The 20,812-nt window shown below is 41.9% G+C and overlaps 1 protein-coding gene across 1 annotated transcript; it reads left to right on the top strand.

Annotated features, from left to right (window-relative positions):
• Window positions 1-6,410: 6,410 nt before the first annotated feature.
• On the top strand, window positions 6,411-9,809 carry Mbl2 (mannose binding lectin 2). Its single transcript, XM_035441476.1, has 4 exons — window positions 6,411-6,585; window positions 7,191-7,325; window positions 8,665-8,733; window positions 9,436-9,809. The coding sequence occupies exons 1-4, from the start codon at window positions 6,411-6,413 to the stop codon at window positions 9,807-9,809; spliced, it is 753 nt and encodes a 250-aa protein (XP_035297367.1).
• The last annotated feature ends 11,003 nt before the right edge of the window (window positions 9,810-20,812 follow it).

Genomic DNA, 20,812 nt, shown 5'->3' with positions numbered 1-20,812 from the left:
TTCTTTCTTTCTTTCTTTCTTCCTCTCTCTCTCCCCCCCCCTCTCTTTCTGAGAAGCAGGGGCAGGACAAGAGGAATACATGTCTGAGAGGCCTCCAAGGTTGGCATAGGATCTCATTGATGTGGCAATGGGCATGTCTTTGTTGTCCTACATTCAATGCTTTTCTGCACTACTCACCCTGTGCTCAGATCTATGTCACAGGCGGGCGTGGCCTCCCTCTGTGGGCACGTGTGATCCCTCCCAGTTCACACCGCAGAAGGTGTAGCTACATTACATTATTCGTCTTTGCTGAAGAGGTGTGCAGCATCTTTAGCTTCATGGTGTTCATTAGCAAAAAGCAAGCAAGGAAAAATAGTATAGATGGGAGCTTAGAAGAATGCAAGATGGAGAGAATGCGAAGGTAGAACGGGTGTAAAGGACACCAGACGTAAGAGAGCACTTCTCTCTGCTGCCCCTCACAGCCGAACCACAAGTATTCCCCACCGAACAGCAACAGAAATCAAAATCACTCTTCCGTGAATCACAAAATCATTCTGAAATCACATCGACACAAACCAAAAGGGACATTCAAGGAATTACACAACTGGAAAAGATGCTGCTGTTCTGTTAGGTTTGAACATCTGCCACTATTTTACACCTCGCAGAAGCTTCCTTGTTTACCTTGCTTTTGTACCAGACATAATTGAGACGCTCAACCAGAGAGTGCACCACTTCTTCTTCTTCTTTTTTTTCAGGGGTTCCCTGTGTAGCTTTGGAGCCTGTCCTAAAACTAGATCTTGTTGACCAGGCTGGCCTCGAACTCACAGAGATCCACCTGCCTCTGCTTCCTAATTGCTGGGACTAAAGGCGTGCACCACCACCGCCCAGATGAGTGCACCTCTTCTTACGGGGCTTGTATGGAGGAAGCTTGTGCTTCTGCTCTTCAGTTTATCCTAAAACACCTAGAACAAGCCAAATCCCACAAAAAATCCTTTGACAATCTGTAGCTGAGAAGCCCCATGGCGAATCATTATGCACAATGTCCATGCAGACAGGGTTTCTCTGTGTAGTTTTGGAGCCTATCCTGGCACTGTCTCTGGAGACCAGGCTGGCCTCGAACTCATAGAGATCTGCCTGCCTCTGCCTCCCGAGTGCTGGGATTAAAGGCATGTTCCTAATGATCTTTACTGGGAGGAGGCAACCCTTTAGAAAAGAGAAGTGAAGCTCAAAATCTTATTTATTTATTTATTTTAGATGCAAAAACAGAACTTCAGTCAGAATATGTGATTGGTCTAAACTCCAGGCATGAGTCAAAATCAAGCCTCCTGATCCCAAGTCTCAAGCAAGGGCTTTCAGATGGTCCCTTCAAGCCCACTGCTTCTGAGGTGAGAATACCACTCTGCAGTCATCCTGGAGAAGGCGAAGACCCCATCTACATAGGCTGCCCCTGTAAACATGTGGTGTGCTGTGAGTAGGGACCCAACAAAGGCACACACCACTCCATAGCCTAGGTGGCTGTGTCTTCTTACACAGAAGAGAGGACTGAGTATATAAGGCAGGAGAACTTGGCCAAGCTCACACAACCAGGAAGTGTCAGAGCTGGGATTCCACCTTAGCAAGGAGAGGATGAGCAGGCATTTTTCACATAGGGCAGAGAAACCATTATCTTAGTAGCCTGTTGGGGTGAGGTGGATTTCCAGTGGGATCACCAGAGTGGAAGCAGTGTCAGAAAAATAAGGGATCCAGAAAAAAATGCACACCTTGTCTGTGTGTCAGCAGTTGACAATACATGTGGACAAGGAACTCTTGTGGCATGACAGTCCTTTGAAAGACTGGGGGAGAAGCTGTTCAGGTGGACAGCGATGCCATCTGTGGTTAGCTGGCTGGTTGGAGGCTCATCCAGACTGGTTCCAGGAATGGCAGGGTCAGGGTCTGAAAGGCAGTTTCCTGACTTAGGAACTAAGTACACACAAATGCAAAAAAAATGGACACTGTGATCAAAGACTGCACCTCCAGTGTGACCTGGTACTGACTATTGGACTATTGACATTACCTTCTGCCATTGAACCGGGGTCAGGGGGGAGGGTTGGGGGAGGGAAGCTCTGGCTATGAATAGCAAAGAGATGTAAGGTCAAGATGCTTCCTGTCTTTCCTATGCCCTGAAGCAGTAGACATTTGCTTTAGCCATGTGGACGTATACCACCCTGAGCAGTTTTACTCTCACTGGGATACATCAGCAAGAATTAAGGAAACTAGGTCTTTGTAAGCCCAGTTCTGAGGGCTTCTCAACCATATTTATTCTGGTATTTGGTGGCCTTCACCACACCACCCCAAGTCTCTGTGTGAAACTCCCCCAGTGGGTTCCCTCAGTACTCCAAGCTAACCTGGCTTTTCCATGGCAGCTGATGTATTTAGACCTGGAACTTCTCCAAAGGTCCTTATAGTAAAGGCTGAGTATCCGGCCTGGGGCGCTACTGGCAGGTGATAAAACCATTAAGAGATGGAGATTAGGAAGCAGTTTTAGGTAACTGGAGGATACTCCTAAATAGATTGTGGAAAGCTTGTAAACTGGTCTTCTCCCTCTTCTCATTTCTGGCTTGAAGATTGATAAGCCATCTTCTGCTTTAAATCTGCACCATGAGACACTGCCTCATCACAGTCACAGAAGCAAGAGGAACAACCGACCATAAAGTCAAATGATTTTTTCCTCTTTGTAAGCCAGTCACCTCAGTTATTTTCTTAGAGCAGAGAAAAACATACTGACACTGAAAAACAGCTATGTTAGAAAGGTAGCTCAGGGGCCGTTGGGATGGCTCAGTAGGGAAAGGTACTGGCAACCAAACCTGACTATCCGAGTTTGAGTCCCAGAGGCCACATGGGGGAAGAAGACTCCTACAAACTGCTCTGTGCCCTCTGACTTCTATATGTGTACCATGACATGCACATGTGCGCACATACCTGCACACCCGAGTGCTCACATGCTCACAGGCATACACAAGTAAATGTAAAAAAAAAAAAGAAATGAAGTTCAGAATTTACTGAATTGTACTTCTTAAATGTATTGTGCCATTGGGCGGTGGTGGTGCACACGTTTAATCCCAGCACTTGGGAGACAGAGGCAGGTGGATCTCTGTGAGTTCAAGACCAGCCTGGTCTACAAGAGCTAGTTCCAGGACAGCCTCCAAAGCCACAGAGAAACCCTGTCTTGAAAAACCAAAAAAAAAAAAAAAAAAAAAAAAAATATTGCGCCATTTCTACTCTACTGACCCAGTCGACCAACAAAGCAAGACTATTTACCCACAAGATATTTGTTGTCTGCTCCCTCTAACACCACAGGATAGTTATTGCATGATTCCAACTACGTGGTCCATCTAAAATACTTAACTTCTTAGAGACAGAAAAGAGAATGGCAGTTATCAGTGGTGGTAAGGAGGGGAGAGTTGGGTCATTATGTGGTTTAATGTGTAGAATTTCAGCTTGGGATGATGAAATATTGTTGGAGATGGGTTCTGGCAACCTCATAATAACCTGAATGTTCTTCCAGACTTACACATTTAACAATGGTCAAAATGGCATGTTATATACATTTTACCACATTAAATGACTATAAAACAATGCATTGTAATCAGTATAAACAAACACAGCCCAAGAGAAGGGCAGAACTATTTTAGATAAGATCACAGGAAGTTTCTCCTAGACAAGAATCTTAGACTAGAAGAGAAAGAGCACTAAAGAGTGAGGATATCCCAGGCAGAAGACAATAGTGAGGAGTCTAGAAGTGTTCCTCATGCATTGACAGCAGCCAAAGGTCCATTGTCCTTTATATTGTACACATGTGCATGTGTCTACAGTGGGTGTGCGCTTGGGCATGTGTGTGTTTCTGTATTGGAAGCAAGATAGTTGGTATGACTAACCACTTAAACTTACTTATGGTAACTCAGTCATGAGAATTAGCAAAATGGACATCAGTTGAAGGGGAGATGTGTTACGATAAATCTTTCTGCCAAAGCCGCCGAATCCCATTGCCACATGTGTGCTTTACGCCAGCCCCCCGCCCGAGTTAGGGCCCAAATTAATACACAGAGAGACTTGTATTAGGTTCAAATGCTGCTTGGCCAATGACAAGGATTTCTCATCTGTTAGCTCAGTCTTAATTATCATAAATCTATATATTTTATAAGACTTATCTTATCGGACACCTTATTGGCATCCCTCCTTGGTGCCGGTGGATCACATTGAGCCACTGGAGGAAGAGCAGAGGGGAAAAGGGGACACTTCCTTTTTCTCCTTTCTTAAATATGAGTCTCCTTGCTATGTCACTTCCTGCCTGGAACACCACTTCTCTACTACATTTCCCAAAATCCTCTTTGACTCCTAGGCCTGCCTAACTTGCTGTCTCATTGGCCAAACAAGTACTTTATTCAATAATCAATATGATGAACATACACATCAGAGATGGTGCTGCATTACGGCAGACAGCAATGTCACACCCTAAAGAGGGTTGCTTATTAATCTGGGGTTGAAGGTCATCTTGAATTATCTCTCTCTCTTTTTAATCTGGTTTGGCTCCTCTCTCTCTGTCTGAGTTCCAGGTTGAGTGGAAGCTTCCAAAGCCCTGAAAATCATTTCTGGTGAGTGCATTTGGGTTCCTATATTCTCAGTCTTGGGGTTTGATTCATTTCAGAGGCCTGAGGTAAGAGGCAGGTCAGACAGAAGTCACATTGGTGGCAGCACTTTCTCTGCTTGCTGGGACATGTGAGTTTTCTCAATTATCTGTTTGCAAAGAAGACATTACAAAGAGAGTGCCATGGCATCTAAGACCTATAGGACTGGCATGTTAGGCTTCTTAGTGAGGAACAGCAGGAAGAAAGTCTTGAAGGACAGATGTGATGCTGAGAGAGAGAGAGATTCTAGGCAGGTTTGCCTAATTGTCAGCAGTTTGGGCTTGTACAATCTAGGAGGAAGAGGGGAAATCTACTAGAGAGAAATTTACAGAGCAAATGCTTTCCCTAGCAACCCTGTCTTGCTCTATGGAAATGAACTACCAAGAAGTGCACTCAAGTGCATTCTGGGAAGGGCTTGTAGACTTACCATGGGATCAGGGTCTGGCCCTGTCTCTTTTAATTGCTAGCCTATAGTTTATTGTTGGAAACTAGAGAAAGGATAACTAACTGGTCTTGGAGAGAAGTTCCAGCATAAAAATAGGATTTGGAATGCAGATGGTGTCCAAGAGTAGGTAGGAGTGTGTGTGAGATCCTTCAGAATATCGAGTCTCCCTTCGTCCCCATCCACTAAGGTACCAGGCATTAGTGAGTAGGTGATGTGAAGTTGTTCTGTTCTCACTGCCATGAGAAGCACATTCATAACTTGCCTGAGTGACACTAGAGGCTTGGGCCCTAGTGACCTCCCTCAGAAGGGCCTTCACTGCATGTTACCATGTTATGCCTATTTTTGTTAAAATACTAACCACGGGCTGGAGACATGGCTCAGCCGTTAAAGGCTAGGCTCACAACTAAAATATTAACCACACAGCATCGTAAAGGGTGCTTGCCTTTCTTTTCCTTTTTTTTAATTTAAATTCTTTAATCACCACTCATATTTACATATTCACCCCCCCATTCACTCGCCCTACCATTGCCCCATGTTCCCCACCAACCTCTCTAACCCATCCCCCAACTCCTCCCCAGGGACAGTGAGGCCCTCCACCAGGGACCTTCAAAGTCTGTCATATCATTTGGGGAAGGGCAGAGGCCCTCCTTGCTGTATCTGGGTTGCAACAGTATCCCTCCATAGGGAATGGGCTCCCAAAGTCCATTTGTGCTCTAGAGTTAAAGACTGGCTCCACTGTTAGAGGTCCCATAGACTGCCCTGGCCTCCTAGCTGCCACCCACATTCAGAGGGCTTGGTTCGATCCAATGCTGTTTCCTCAGCTTTATGACTAGGGTCTCCATGCTCTCAGTAGGTCAGGTCCACTGTTTCTGAAGGTCTCTCCAGCCCCATCTTGGCTCCTTTGCTTATCCCTCCTCCCTCTCCACAACTGAATTCCAGTAGTATGGTTCAGTGATTAGCTGTGGGTGCCTGTTTCTGCTTCAAACAGCTACTGGATGAAGGCTCTAGGAATGGTAACCAAGGTAGACACCAATCTCATTATAGGGGAAGGGCATCAATGGCATTTTCTCCACCACCAGTGGCATTTCTCCAATCTGCTTGGATTCTTAGTTGGGGTCATCCCTGTAGATCCCTTAACATTTCCCCTGTGCTGGGTGCTTGCTTTTCTAAATACACAATCTGGACACTAGCAGTGAGGAATCCATCTGTACAATGTCTGTCCCCAAGTTACAAGACAAGAGGTCAGGTTGGTATATACATGCTGATTAACTGTAAAGGATGAGATAATTTTTCATGATTTCCCCCACACCAAGGTAAGGACCATGTTCCTGTTTCCATCTTTCCTTCTCCTTGGTGTGGTAACAGCATCTTATGCAGAGACTGTAACTGAAGGTGCTCAAAGTACCTGCCCTGTGGTTGCCTGCAGTTGTCCAGTCCTGAATGGCTTCCCAGGCAAAGATGGACGAGATGGGGCCAAGGGAGAGAAGGGTGAACCAGGTATGCATCGAACTGCTCTTTGCTCTTAAAAAATTACTGTGTGTGTGTGTGTGTGTGTGTGTGTGTGTGTGTGTGTGAGAGAGAGAGAGAGAGAGAGAGAGAGAGAGAGAGAGTGTGCGTGCTTGCACACTAATGCACTCATTTGAGTGCAGGTTACCTTGGAGACCAAAGACATAGTACCCTCCTGGAGCTGGAGTTACAGGCAATTGTGTGCTACCCATCGTGGATGCTGGGAACTGAACTCAAGCCCTCAGCAGTAGCAGCACATGCTCATCAACACTGAACCATCTCTCCAGCCCCTTTCTGTGACTACATTCCAGAAGAAACCGACTAGAGATACAAGGAGAGGAAAACTTATTAGGCATATTGCATTTTCACCAGCAATGTTCTCTAACTCAAAACACAAAAAGTTCCAGTTCTCTGGCATTCTGGACTCCCACACGGAAGTGTGTGATGTTTTCTTGTGTGTCCTGGAAAGTGGCTCTCATGTCGGTCTGTCTCATGGATCACCGGGGACTTACCTCACCACAGGGGTTAAACATCAAGCTTTTGGAAAAAGAGCAAAAGCACAGATATCGACCCAAGGTTTGTTTATCTTCCAACAGGCGAAGGGCTCAGAGGCTTGCCGGGTCCTCCTGGAAAGGTAGGACCTGCAGGATCCCCAGGGATTCCTGGGCCCAAAGGAGCAGTGGGGCCTAAAGGAGCAGTGGGGCCCAAAGGAGACTGTGGAGAGTGTGTAGGTAAGGAGATCATGTCAGAATGTCTGGGCTGATGGCTTTTGGGCTCTGGAACCTAGAATGCTGGTAGGATGTGCTGTTTCTTGATGCGGCAAGGGCAGATGCCCAGCTTTGCTTCCTGATCAAGTTCCTTTATCAGTGTCTGATTACTTAGAGCCCAAGGGGTTTTCCATCAGTGACTAGGTATGTATTTGTAGATCTTTCGGGAAATCCTATTTTCAGTCACTCAGCAAGGTATGGAAGTCCAGATTCTCTTTTGGCTTAAACAGTATCCTTCAGCTGAGTTTCTGACCTCAAGGGGAAAATACTATATCTAAATGTGGTCTTCTATGTCTGTTTTTACTTAAAGTGTATTGCTAATCATGTGAGTTATAGTTTACCTCTAAGAAGTCAATCCAAAAACTCAGTAGGTTAAAAAAAAACCCACACCATTTATTATACACTTCTTAAGACAGAAGCTTCAAGGCTTGTGAGGATTTCCTCCTACACATAGAGATTCACTTGCCTCTGCTTGAAAGGCATTCGCCATCACTCCTGGTTCGGACTAGAGTTTTTAGGATTAAAAATGAAACATGAGTATTTGAGAGAGTAACAAATAAATGAATCATTGATTCCCAGTCTCTCCTCAAGCTTATAAATAGGGACAAATAAAATGGGGGACAGAGAGGCTTCACAATTAAGCAGTCCTGCTCACAGCGTGCTTCCCTTGATGACTGTCCCCAGTTCTGCTTCAGAGAGGCAGTCTAAGAAGTCCTTCTTGAGTCATCACTTGAGGGGACCAGTCTGATTTCCACAAGGTGATCGTTTCTGCTCTATTGTCTTGCCCTCATGGGTAACTTTCTTATCTTGGGAGGTAGTGTGTCCTGTGAGAACTTGATCTTCCTGGAATAGATGAGGACATCCATGTACCTTTGTCCTTGAGAAGGGTGAGATGGCCTAAAAAGGCAGTGTGTGACCACCTACCATGCTAATGTGCAGAGGTGGGGAGGTGGCCCAAAATGGAGACAGTAATGACCGGTATTCTTCCTTTATATGCCTTGTAATTCTAAGCAAGGAGTTGTCTTCTTTCTTTCTTTCTTTTTTTCTTTCTTTCTTTCTTTTCTTTTCTTTTTTTTTTTTAAGCAAAAGCAGTTACTAAGTGCTTGTTTTAGATAAAGTATCACAGAAAGATTGATGTTTTTGGCCAGGTAAAAACAGATTTTTTTTCCACTAAAGTACATCAATGTTAAAAATAAAAGCAAACCTTGCTTCTTTTCTTTTATCTGAAAAAGATACCATACTCCTTAGTATGCACAGTTTGCATCATCATCCTAACAGTACTTTTCACTGTTTCATTTTCTAGGATTTGATTCTAGAAAAATTGATGCAGAAATATCAGCCCTGAGGTCAGAGTTGAGAGGCTTTAAGAAGTGTAAGTACCCTTCCCCTCTTATTTAGGCAACTTAAAGTTTGGGAGTGGTAGGAGCCAGAGAATATTCACTGCACGAATACGATTTTCTAGGACCTGAAAAATTGCTCATATTCTGAACTCACGTTACTCTCCTAACAATGATCTGGGAGAAAGAGAGGCAAATAGGAATTAAATTACTTACTCAGATTCACAGAGCTCAGTGTTAGAACCAGTCTATAAGTGGCAGTGACTCTTAGACTAACCAGTCCTACATAGGGTCAGATCTTTGATCACAAAAATGACATGTGGGCCACTTTGTAATCCTGGATCTAAGCCAGACAATGGAGCCAAGCATGTTTCTCCCAGCTATGGTCAGATATTTCCAGATGTTGTTGTTTGATTGCAAGGTAACAGCATGGGAGAATTCAGAATTGCAGATTACATGTGTTCTGCAATGCAGATCTAACACAAACAAAGGCTTTGTGCCTGTTTATGCATATTAAGACTGCAAGGAAAAGAAGCAAGATAATAGTTCAACTCGAATTTTAGGTAAAAGAGGCACGTTTTGGTTTGTGTAAGCAGTCCACCAGGGGTCTCATGAGCGAAGACACTCATTGTGGCACACACTATCAGAGAAAATGCAGTCTACACCATCCAAAGTGAATTTTACACAATGAGTGGTCTACAAGATAAGTTGGTGTCTCCCACCTTTTTACATTCTAGGGGTGCTCTTATCGATGGGTGAACAAGTTGGAAAGAAGTACTTTGTGAGCACCGGTAAAATGTTGAACTTTAATGGAGTCAAGGCTCTGTGCTCCCAATTACATGCCTTTGTGGCCACTCCCCGGAATGCTGAGGAAAACGTGGCCATCCACAAGGTGGCTAAAGACATCGCCTACTTGGGCATAACAGATGAGAGGACTGAAAATCGATTTTTGGATTTGAGTGGAAACAGAGTGCAGTACACTAACTGGAGTGTTGGCCAGCCTAATGACACTGGCAATGAGGAAGATTGTGTGGTGATCTGGTCAAATGGCAAGTGGAATGATGTCCGTTGCTCAGACTCCTTTTTGGCAGTCTGTGAATTCTCTGACTGAGAGTGTTTGTTTCTCAATCCTCCTTGATACTGTATTGTGCTCCATAAGTCCACAATCTGTTCTGAAATATAAACTATGTTAAATTACAAACAATTAAACATTACCTACCCAATTAAACCATAACACTCTTTTTGGGATAGTGTTTTCTTGTGAGGTATAAAAATAAACATGAAGTTAGCCTTTTCATTTATGACAAACGTGTGCTCTGTTGAGTCCTATTCTTTCTTTGGGTAGAAGGCTTCCAGGGTAGTGACACCACCCTAGCTATTTCCATAGCTCCTCAGCCTAGTCTCAGGTATTGAAAGGGTCTACTTATAGCTTTATTTCAGAGATTTATTTCTTTCCTAATGGGACATTAAACTATATAGAATGTAAGGCTCAGATTAATGAATTCTCTCTCACACATACATATCTGTCCATCCATTCATCCATCCCATCTGTCAATATGTTATTATCTATCTTCTATGTATGTATGTATGTATGTATGTATGTATGTATGTATGTATCTATCTATCTATCTATCTATCTATCTATCTATCTATCTATCTATCTGTCTATCATTTACTTATCTAATAACATCCTATAGGTACAGGCATAGACACTTTTCTGACCCTAGAAACCCCTTAATACTTCTAGATACTGTTCCCAAAGGTAAGTATGATTTTGATCTGCATGGTAACAAATTAGGTTTTTTTTTTTTTTTTTTTTTTGTTTTTCGAGACAGGGTTTCTCTGTGTAGTTTTGGAGCCTATTCGCTCTGGAGACCAGGCTGGCCTCGAACTCACAGAGATCCACCTGCCTCTGCCTCCCGAGTGCTGGGATTAAAGGCGTGCGCCACCAACACCCAGCCAGCAAATTAGTTTTATGTTTATTAAATTCATGTAGACAGAATCATACTGTATATACTGTTTTACATCTTATGTTTAGTTCATTCATTAACATGTGACATTCATTCATGTTGTTGTAGATAAGCAGCAGTTTATTCTTCTGATTGCTGTAAACTACTCTCTTATATTAAAACATCATACTTTACCTTTTTCTTGTTAATAGACACAATAGAATGGCTTTAAATTTTTGATCATTAAGAAAAATATCTCTTGGGGCTGGGGAGTTGGCTCTACTGTTAAGAGCAGGTATTGCTCTCACAGAAGACCCGAGTTAAGTTCCCAGCACTGCTATCAGACAGCTCACAAGCTCCTGTGCCTCCAGCTACAGAGGGTCTGACACCCTCTTCCAAATGCTACAGGCATGTGCGCTCATGTGCACATACCTACCATACATAAACACATAGTTACAAATAATAAAGAAAGAAGAAGCCCTCAAGAACCTCCTTTTGGTAGATATGTACTCTAACTTTGTGGTTGGTTGTTGGTGGTAGGGAAAATAGGTGTCTAGACTCCATTAAAGGAACCACACTTCCATCAACAATGTATGACAATTGTACACATTCTACATCTCAGGGAAGAGGTTGTACTTCAGTTCTTTTGATTTTGGCCACTCTTGTAGGTGTAAATGGATGTTGGTATTTTGTTTTAGTTCTATTTCCCTAGTGTGTTATGATGATGAAAATATTCCACATGGTAATTGCTAACCTAAACATTTGTTGTGATCTGTTCAAAGCTTTTGTATTTTGTTGTAATCAATCTGCACTTTTCATAATGACTTATAGGTATTTTTTTTTACAATCAGAATACAAATCTCTTCTGCTTATGTATATCATAGGCACTTTTCCAGGCTTTTTACTTTTTCCATTATTGGCTTTCGATGAATATAAGAGTTTAATAAAATAACTTTTGTTTGTGTGTTTGGATGTTTTGCCTGCATATATATTTTATGTATACCACATGGCTGCCTGGTGATGGTTGAGGCCAGAAGAGGTTAAAGGGTACCTTGGAACTGGAGTTACTGATGCTTGTGAGCTGCCATGAGCTCTGGTCCCCTGGAGGAGCACGTGGTGCTCCCTAGCACCAAGAACATAGCATTTTCTTTTATCTTTGAGATTATAATCACACAGTTTCTGTCTTCCAAACCCTCCCATATCTCCTCTTATCTTAATTTTTAAGGAAACCTCATTTATTAATTTTTTATTAAATAATAATAATAAAACATTTAAAAAAGACATCTCTTTCATTACTTTCCCCCATAATCCTCCACCCAACCCTGTCCCTCAAGTTCCCATCCCTACTCACTCCAGTTTATCCAGGAGATCTCTTCTATTTCCCCTTCCCAGGAAAATCCATGTGTCCTTCTTTGGGCCTTCCTTGTTACCCAGACTCTCTGGGGCTCTCAATTGCAGCGTAGTTATCCTTTATTTTACAGCTAACATCCACATATGAGTGAGTACATAACATGTTTGTCTTTCTGGGTCTGTGTTACTTTGCTCAGGATGATTTTTTTCTAGTTCCTTCCATTTGCCTGCAAATTTCATGACATCATTTTTTAAAACAGCTGTGTAATACTCCATTGTGTAAATATACCTCATTTTATTTTTTTAACCACATTTTCTTTATCCATTCTTCTGTTGAAGGACTTCTGGGTTGTTTCCAGGTTCTGTCTATTATGAATAATGCTGCTGTGAACATAGTTGAGCAAGTGTCCTTGTGGTATGATTGAATATCCTTTGGGTGTATGCCCAAGAGTGGTATAGCTCTGTCTTGAGGTAGATGGATTTGCAATTTTCTGAGGAACCGTCATTAATATTTTCTTTTAAGGTTAGTTCTTTGTAAAGTTAAGAAACTTTCTATGTTTCTTTCTGAAGTGTTACTATTAATCTTTCTGCCTGTGCCTAATACACATCCATGTAGTAAAGTACTATTTATTGGAAAAACCATTCAAAATTAAAATGGTTCATTTTTGTAAATTAGGTGAATGCGTGCAGATTTGACTTTAGACTTTCTATGTTTGCTGTTGCTCTTTCGATTCTTGTGCCAAATTATAACACCTGGAAATATGAGTCTTTAAGTTTTCTAAATCTACAAGATATCAAAATAAGTTTTAGAGCTATCTGTCCAATTTCCATAAAAATCTGATGTTTTCATTATTACGGCATTAACCCTGTCAGTCAATTTAGATTTAACAACTTACTAAGTCTCCAATTAATAGTTTATCTCTTCATTTAACCAGGATTCTAAGTTTTAAAATTTTTATTGGTATATTGTGGATATACCAATACATATGAAAGCATAGTATAACCATATAAAAGGATTTTTACTGGTATATTTTGAATGTTTTAGCTTATGGAGTCATAATCTAACAAAAAGATTTTTAAAGGTAATACATTTTTTGTAATTAATATTTTCCATTCTCTATATAAACATGGTTAATTTCTGTAGTTATTAAACTCAATATATTAATTTCTAATTACAGAAGTTTATAGATTTTTCTGCATTCATAGCCATGTTACCTGAATGCAGGTAATAAGCATAGATGGTTGTTGGCTTCTTTCCTGTTTCATGCCACATAACCAGACCCTTCTATTCCAATGTCCTTAGGGGTTTTGTTCTTATGACACAAACAGTGGAGTCATAGAGGTGTTCTTGCTGGGAAATAGTATGGAAGGCCTTTGGAGCAGCACCCTGTACACATTAGCACATATTAAAGCAAACACCCAAGGAGACATACAAAACAAACAGAAAACACACATAAACCCTCACCTATATATCCATAGATGGATACGTTTTTGCCCTTGACCACTCTGTTCTCTAGCTCTTTCTGAAAAAAAAAGAAAGAAAAAAGAAAAGAAAAAAGGAAAAAAAGAGAAAGGAAGTATACAGGCTTCTAATCACAGCATTTAAGAGACAGAAGCAGGCAGATCTCTGAGAGTTTGAAGCCATCTTGGTCTACTTAATGAGTTCTAGAATAGCCAGAGACACACAGTGAGACCCTGTCTCAACAAACAAAAATCAAACAAACCAATCAACCAATAACAAACAGAGGAGGAGCAAGGGGAGAAAGAGGAAGGGGGGATAAGCAGGAAGCAGAGGAGGAAGAGGAAGAGGAAGAGAAATAAAGACAGTCTGGCACTAGGGATGACTGAACACTGAGAATTGTCCTGTAGTAGAGGAATGCCCAACTACAGTCCACATGATAGCAGTTGCTCTCATAAGAATTCTGGTGGTATAGTAGTAGCTATAAAGCAATGTTAGTTAAATCTCTTCATCTCCGATAGGAAACAATTGACAGCAGCTTTATAAGCAGCTTCCAGACTTCTATAAAGGCCATACAAGTCACAGAATCACCACACTCTGGGAAGTCCAAAACTATGTTTTTTTTTTTTTTTTTCTTCAATCTGTCCTCTGGGTCAGAGGTCATTTTTACAGTAGTCAATATCTCTCAGTGACACAGCTGACATTATACCTTTATCAGGAATCTAGGCAAATGGAACTAGAAAGTTAATTCAAAACCAAATTCAGCAGTAGGATAAGGGAATTTTGTAACCGTTGTCTATGCAATATCCTTTCAAATCCTGTGTTCTCAATACTCCAGAAAAAAAGAGATCAGAAACCTAAAGTAAATGAAAAGTAACCTATGATATAATATAAACCTATTTATAAACATCCTTTAAGGTTGGGGTTCCATCTGAATGTTGGAATAATAATAAAGACAGGTACTGGTGGACACTGAGTGGATGTGCCACATTCTTGATTAGTAGCTAAATGACTACCTGGGTGTAGAATTCACCTGGCTGGATTTCTAAAGGACACACAGTGATGGGCTTTCTTCCATAGAGAAACCCATGCAGTAGTTTTCTTCTATTAGTACTTAGCTCACTCGGTGCTGGAACCAGATTCTAATGGCTTAAAGACTTCCTGGGGCCATGTAACCCTTGAGTTTATCATCTTTTCACTGTCCCTCATTGCTCTCATAGCCTCACTTCTTGCCTACACTCCTAGGTAGCAAGATGAATCAATATAATGACTAGTTTTCAACTTTTGATTCTTTTGAAATTCTCTTCCTTTAAAACATTGACTGGGAAAAGCTCCAATCATGTTTGAATTCCACTCTCTGTCCACTTCTTGCTTGAGTTTGGAGAGCAGTAGGGTAGTATATGATAATGTGGTGGTTCATACTCTTGACGTTCTCTTGGTTTTGTGTAAAATATTTACTACTGTCAAAGGAAATATTTGTATACAGAAAGACAAATAACATGACAATAGCATGCAGCTAGATACAACAAAATGCAATACCAACATGCTTCATTCTGAAATGGAAATAAGGAAGACCTAGTACTGCCAGAAGTCCTGTCTCCTACTGCTACCCAGGATACTTTGCTATACAATTCTTGTAATCTCCTGGATTGCCACACAGTATAGATCCAAGTTATATGATCATACAGTGGGCAGGCCTATACCCAGTCTCTCTGATACCAATCTTGGACATAACTCTGCTAAGGATGCTTCTTCTTCTTCTTCTTCTTCTTCTTCTTCTTCTTCTTCTTCTTCTTCTTCTTCTTCTTCTTCTTCTTCTTCTTCTTCTTCTTCTTGTTTTTTTGAGACAGGGTTTCTCTGTGTAGCTTTGGAGCCTATCCTGGCACTGGCTCTGGAGACCAGGCTGGCCTTGAACTCACAGAGATCCGCCTGCCTCTGCCTCCTGAGTGCTGGAATTAAAGGCGTGTGCCACCAACGCCCAGCTTGGATGGTTGTATTCTTGATCCACATGAACAAAGCTTGTCTTGTTGATCCATGTGGCATGCCTTGTCTTGTCTCTGAAAACAGGATTATGTTTTTTTTTTTTTTGTCAAAATACCTAAGGTTTTACTTTTGTACCCCACAATGGCATTCAATGATAACAGATGTAATGGGGATAAATAAAAGGACATGAACTAGACCTGCAGGCATGGAATGTCTCAGGCATTAAGAATCATGCCAGTGTTGTCCATCCTTGCCAACCTTCTCCAGGCTATCATCCTCCTACACATGTGTTGCTTAAGTCTGGATTCCAAAATTCAGGGCTCTCAATCACTGGCTCTGGGCAGTATTTGTACCCTCAGTGACTGGGGAAATAAAACCTGGAAGCAGAAAAATTGCTATGAACCTGTTACTGCTCTCCCCAGTTCACAGCTCTGGATTCTGCAGTCCTGGCCCTGGGTTTTGGTTCCACTTACTGGAACTGACCTTGAGCAGTGACCTTGGCTTTCTGAAGAAGAGGAAGCTCAAGTTCTGTGAGTTTCTTCTCCAATTAAGGGTCACTGTATTTGCTTGAGGCTTGCTTTGTCTTTGGGCTGTGGGCTTCTGTGACACTTGACTTTAGTCTCAGAACATTAGCCTGTGTGTCTGAACTATGTCTTGGTGATTTGCAAGTTTGATGGAGCCCTCTAATAATATCTCCTCCTTACTGGTTCATTGTTTCCATTCTAGCACTGGTGTTGGAGACTCAGGTTCTAGGGCTTGCAATGCAGCTAAGATTTGGGAATTTTTCTGGTGGAAAAAAATGGATTATAGCCTTGTCCTTTAGAGTGAGGAAAGTATTAAATCTTAGACTCTAGGTTCAGGATGTGAGTTCTTGTGTTTGGATTTTGAGTCTGTTACTAGACCCAAGGCTTAATGTTCTCCCTCATTCTGAGAGAACATTGGCACAGGGTGAGAAATAGGGATGCTGACTGTGAAACAATGAAGATGATTGATTCAGTGAGATGCTAGCAGTCAATAGATCAATCAGTACCTAGTTGGTAGACCTGATGTCCAGATCAGGACATTTCTATCTGGAACTAGATGGTCTTCTAGAGTTCTGATCTTTACTATGAAGTTGGTCTTTCCACAAATGGCCTCACTTGTCAATAATATAGAATCTTAATATAAGATTTCCATATAAGGAAATCCCGTTCATTTTAGAAGCTATTGCTAGCTCAGAACTTGCAGCCCTGTCATGAAGAAGGAGGACTGTGAAAGCTCTGAGCCCATTCTATGGGTCTCCTAGAGAAAGAGCCACACTTTCTCCACCAGATGTGAATTGTGGAGCCCTGATCTGGGTCATCAAGAGCAGAAATGGGCTTTCCTGAGTGCATTGCAGGCACCTTGAAACACTCAGTGCACCACAGCCTGACCTTTAGGCCAGGGTGAGCAGCCCACTGTCAGGTCTAGGAGCACAGAATTCTCCGTCATGCCAGCATCTGTAACTTAGGTCTCATGAGTTTAGGGATCTTCCCAGAACATGCCGACTTCTAGTAATGAAACTTACTAAAGTGTTGAATGATGGTCATATAAACTCTCAGCTACAATGATGAGCTCCTAACAAATACAACAAGCAGTGCCTGCTAAATGGTTGCTGCCGACCACCTCTGAGCATGGTCATTCACTTTTGTAGCTATTGTCAGAACTTCCAGCACTGTCAGCCTTGCTCAGTGCTGCCTACCACTCTTACCAGAATTCCTCTTTACTCCGTTAGCGGCAGAATCAGTCTTGTGACCAGTTAGATTGCCACAGCCTCTTTGTGAGCACTGCTGGCTTGTTTCTGCTTATTTGACTTTTATTCTTCTCTCATATATTATATCCTGACCACGGTCTCCCACTTCTCCCCCCCCACCCCCCCCTCTCCAGCAATCAACTCTTCCTTTTCCCCTTCAAAACAAACAAACAAGCAAGCAAACAAACAAACAAATGAGCAGGCCTCCCAGGGATATATCCACCAGACAGGGCCTAACAAGTTGCAATAAGACCAGGTACAGATCCTCATATCATGGCTGGGTGTCGAAACCCCATAAATAGGAGGTAAAGGGTCCCAAGCACAGGCAAAAGAGCCAGAGTGACCCCACACTCCCACTCTTGGGAGTCCCACAGGAACACCAAGCTACACAACCATAAAGTGCAGAGGATCTAGCTAAGACCCATAGAGGCTCTGTGTTTGTCAATTCAGTTTCTGTGAGCCCCTGCTTAGTTGATTCTGTGATCTCTGATCTCCTCTATCCCGGACGCCTCTGGCTCCCAGGATCCTCTTCTCCCTCTTCTGTGGGGTTCTCCTGGCTCCATCTAGTGTATGACGGTGGGTCTCTGAATCTGCTCCCATCAGTTACTGCTCCTCTGATGACAATTGGGTTAGGCACTGATCCAAAAGTATATCAGAACATTATTAGGAATCATTTTATTAGCTTTTATTCCCCCCCCCTTCATGTTTGTTTCTATCCTGGATCTGTGGGCTCTCCTGCCTCTGGTTCCTAGCCATCCTGGCAGTGTCAGGCATGGGCTCCCTGTAGTGGCACAGGGCACAAGTTGGACCAATCATGGATTGGCCACTCCCACAGGTTCTGTGCCACTATTGCCTCAACTCATCTTGCAGGCAGGACAAATGGTAGGCTGAAGGTTTTGTGGCTGGTTGATGTCCCAGCCCCACTGCTAGACTCCTTGTCTTTATAGAAGATGGCCATTTCTGGCTCTTTATCCTCTACTTCTAGACGACTTTGCTAGGGAAACTCTCATAGATTCCAGGGAGTTTCCACTGCAGTAGGTTTCTGTTTCACCCCACCCCTCCAAATGCTCTCCATTTCCAGTAATCTCTCCTCTGCTCTCTCTTCCTCCATTTCTCCTACCCTCTGCCTAATCCCTACTAATCTCATCTCCACCCACTCTGAGTCTGCCAGCAAAATCTATTCTATTTTCCCTTCCCAGGGAGATCCATGTGACGACCCTCCTTGAACCCCCCTTGTGACTTAGCCTTCTTGAGACTGTGGATTGTAGGATGCTTATTCTTTATTTTATAGCTAATATCCACTTTTGAGTGAGTGCATATGATGTCTGTCTTTCTGGGTCTGGGTTACCTCACTCAGGATGAGGTAACCCATCAGCTTGCCTGCAAATTTCATGATACCATTGTTTTTAACTGCTGAGCAACACTCCATTGCACCACATTTTCTTTATTCATTCTTTGGTTGAGGGACATCTAGGTTGTTTCCAGTTTCTGGTTTCTAGTTTCTGGCTATTGTGAATAAAGCAGTAATAAGTATGGTTGATCAGGTGTCCTTGTTGTATGATAGAGGGTCCTTTGGGTATACACCCAAGAGTGGCATATCCGGGTCTTGAGGCAGATTGATTTCCACAGCCTGACTTGTCACTTTGAACAGGTGGCTGGAGACTTAAGAGATTTTGACTTAGGATTGTAACGATAAGTCTTTCTGAGCCCTGCTGCCTCATGGGTGCTCTCTGCCAGACTGCCCAAATTCTGCCTGCCACCATGTTAGGGTCCCAAGTAACACACGAGACTTATGTTAGGTACAAATGCTGCTTGATCAATGACTAGGATTTCTCATCTGCTAGCTCAGTTTTAATTATCATAAATCTATATATTTTATAAGACTTATCGGATGCCAGCAACAAGTGTCCTGTCTTCCTGGGCGCACATGGTGACTCTACCCGTTCTCCTACCTTTCCCAGAATCCTCCTTGACTCCTAGTCCCACCTATCTTGTTTCCCTGTTGGCCATCAGTACTTTATTTATCAACCAATAAGGCAATCATATACACAGAAGGACCTCCCCCATCATAGGATCAGAACTTAGATAGTATTATGAACTTGTGGACAAACCATATATAATCACATAAAGGTCTCTAACACCATGCTGGCGTTTCTCCAGACATATAGTATGGAAAATAAAGACGGAAGAAATGAGTTTATTAAAGATCTGTAACCACAATCCACCTGTAGCAAAGCAAAGTTCATTTTGGGGAAATCTTTGTATAAAAGGAGACCTACAGAGTGGGGGTGGGGAGAGTCATAGGCCTAGTTAGTAGCATTTTGTTGAAAGGTATATGTGTGGAATTTACACTTATGCATTCTAGTTTTGAGGATTCAAGATAGTGAAGTTTTAGTCTGAGCTGGGCATCATTAGAAAGTGGGCACCTTAACCATTGTGGAGAACTGGTGAGGAACTGAAAGAATTTAGAGCTGACTCTAGCTAGGGAGGGGGGTGTTGAACATATTGTGTTGCCTTTCCTGTGTGTGCTTAAACATGATTCCATCCACCCTTCCTAAAAGGTCCTGATTTTGTTTATGGAAACTCTATTCTTGAATACTGGAGATACTGTAGAAAACTCACCTAATGGGAGAGGCTCTAAGTTCAACTCCCAATGTCAACAGAATGATGATGATGATGATGATGATGATGATAGAGTTCTGTTCATTTTTTCTAAAACTTTATTTTGTATCATTTTTAATACATTTTATTTTCCAAGAAATCCAAATTTGTAAATTTATTGATATAGCTCATAGGCATCCCCTATAATGCTGTCAGCAGTGGTAGTTCTTTTTAATTAATGAAATTATTTTATCTCTGTCAGGCGAAAAGGATCCAACAGACATCTATAAACATGTTTTGACCTCTTGCCTAAGAGTTTAAGTAGAAAATTGGCAAAAAGCCAACAAAACAACAGAAACAAACACAAACAAACAAACAAACCATCCCCAAAAATTAGAACAAAAATTCAAGTGCCTTATCACACAGTTTTAAAAACAACACTTACCAAATTCTTTCTTCAAATTAAACATTTTTTTCTGTATTTTAGAGCCTGTCTTACAACTGGAATAAAGAATCAAACAAACTATAAAGAATATAGAATATATATAGAACATATATATTCTTTATGCTTATATATATTCTTTATGCTTATATATATATTTAATATATATTTCTTAATCCCTACAACATTGATAGCTATGCTCTCACATCTTGACTGCAAATTATTATTTGAATTAATCATACTGGAAAAATATCGAGCAATCAATCGATTGTGCCCCACTTGTGTGGTCAGTTTTCATTAAGACAGCAGAGGGCGATCTTCTACTGAATTATTGCACAAGTTACTAGGAAATCCATCTCAAGAGGCTCACTGTGTAGCAAGAAGTGTAATTTAGTAAAATCATTTTTGTGAGGTACTTCCAACTGCTGCTTTTCAAGGGAAATAAGGTTTGAAACTTAAGTAATTAGTGCAGCATTCCTGTTAACTCAATCACCATTGGAAGCATGAATGCTATAGTCTTTCCAAAATAATGACAAGTTGTCCTTTTACGCAGAGGAAA

Source organism: Cricetulus griseus, chromosome 3 (assembly GCF_003668045.3).
Source record: "Cricetulus griseus strain 17A/GY chromosome 3, alternate assembly CriGri-PICRH-1.0, whole genome shotgun sequence".
NCBI lineage: Eukaryota > Metazoa > Chordata > Mammalia > Rodentia > Cricetidae > Cricetulus > Cricetulus griseus.
This window is presented reverse-complemented; position numbering and strand designations above follow the sequence as displayed.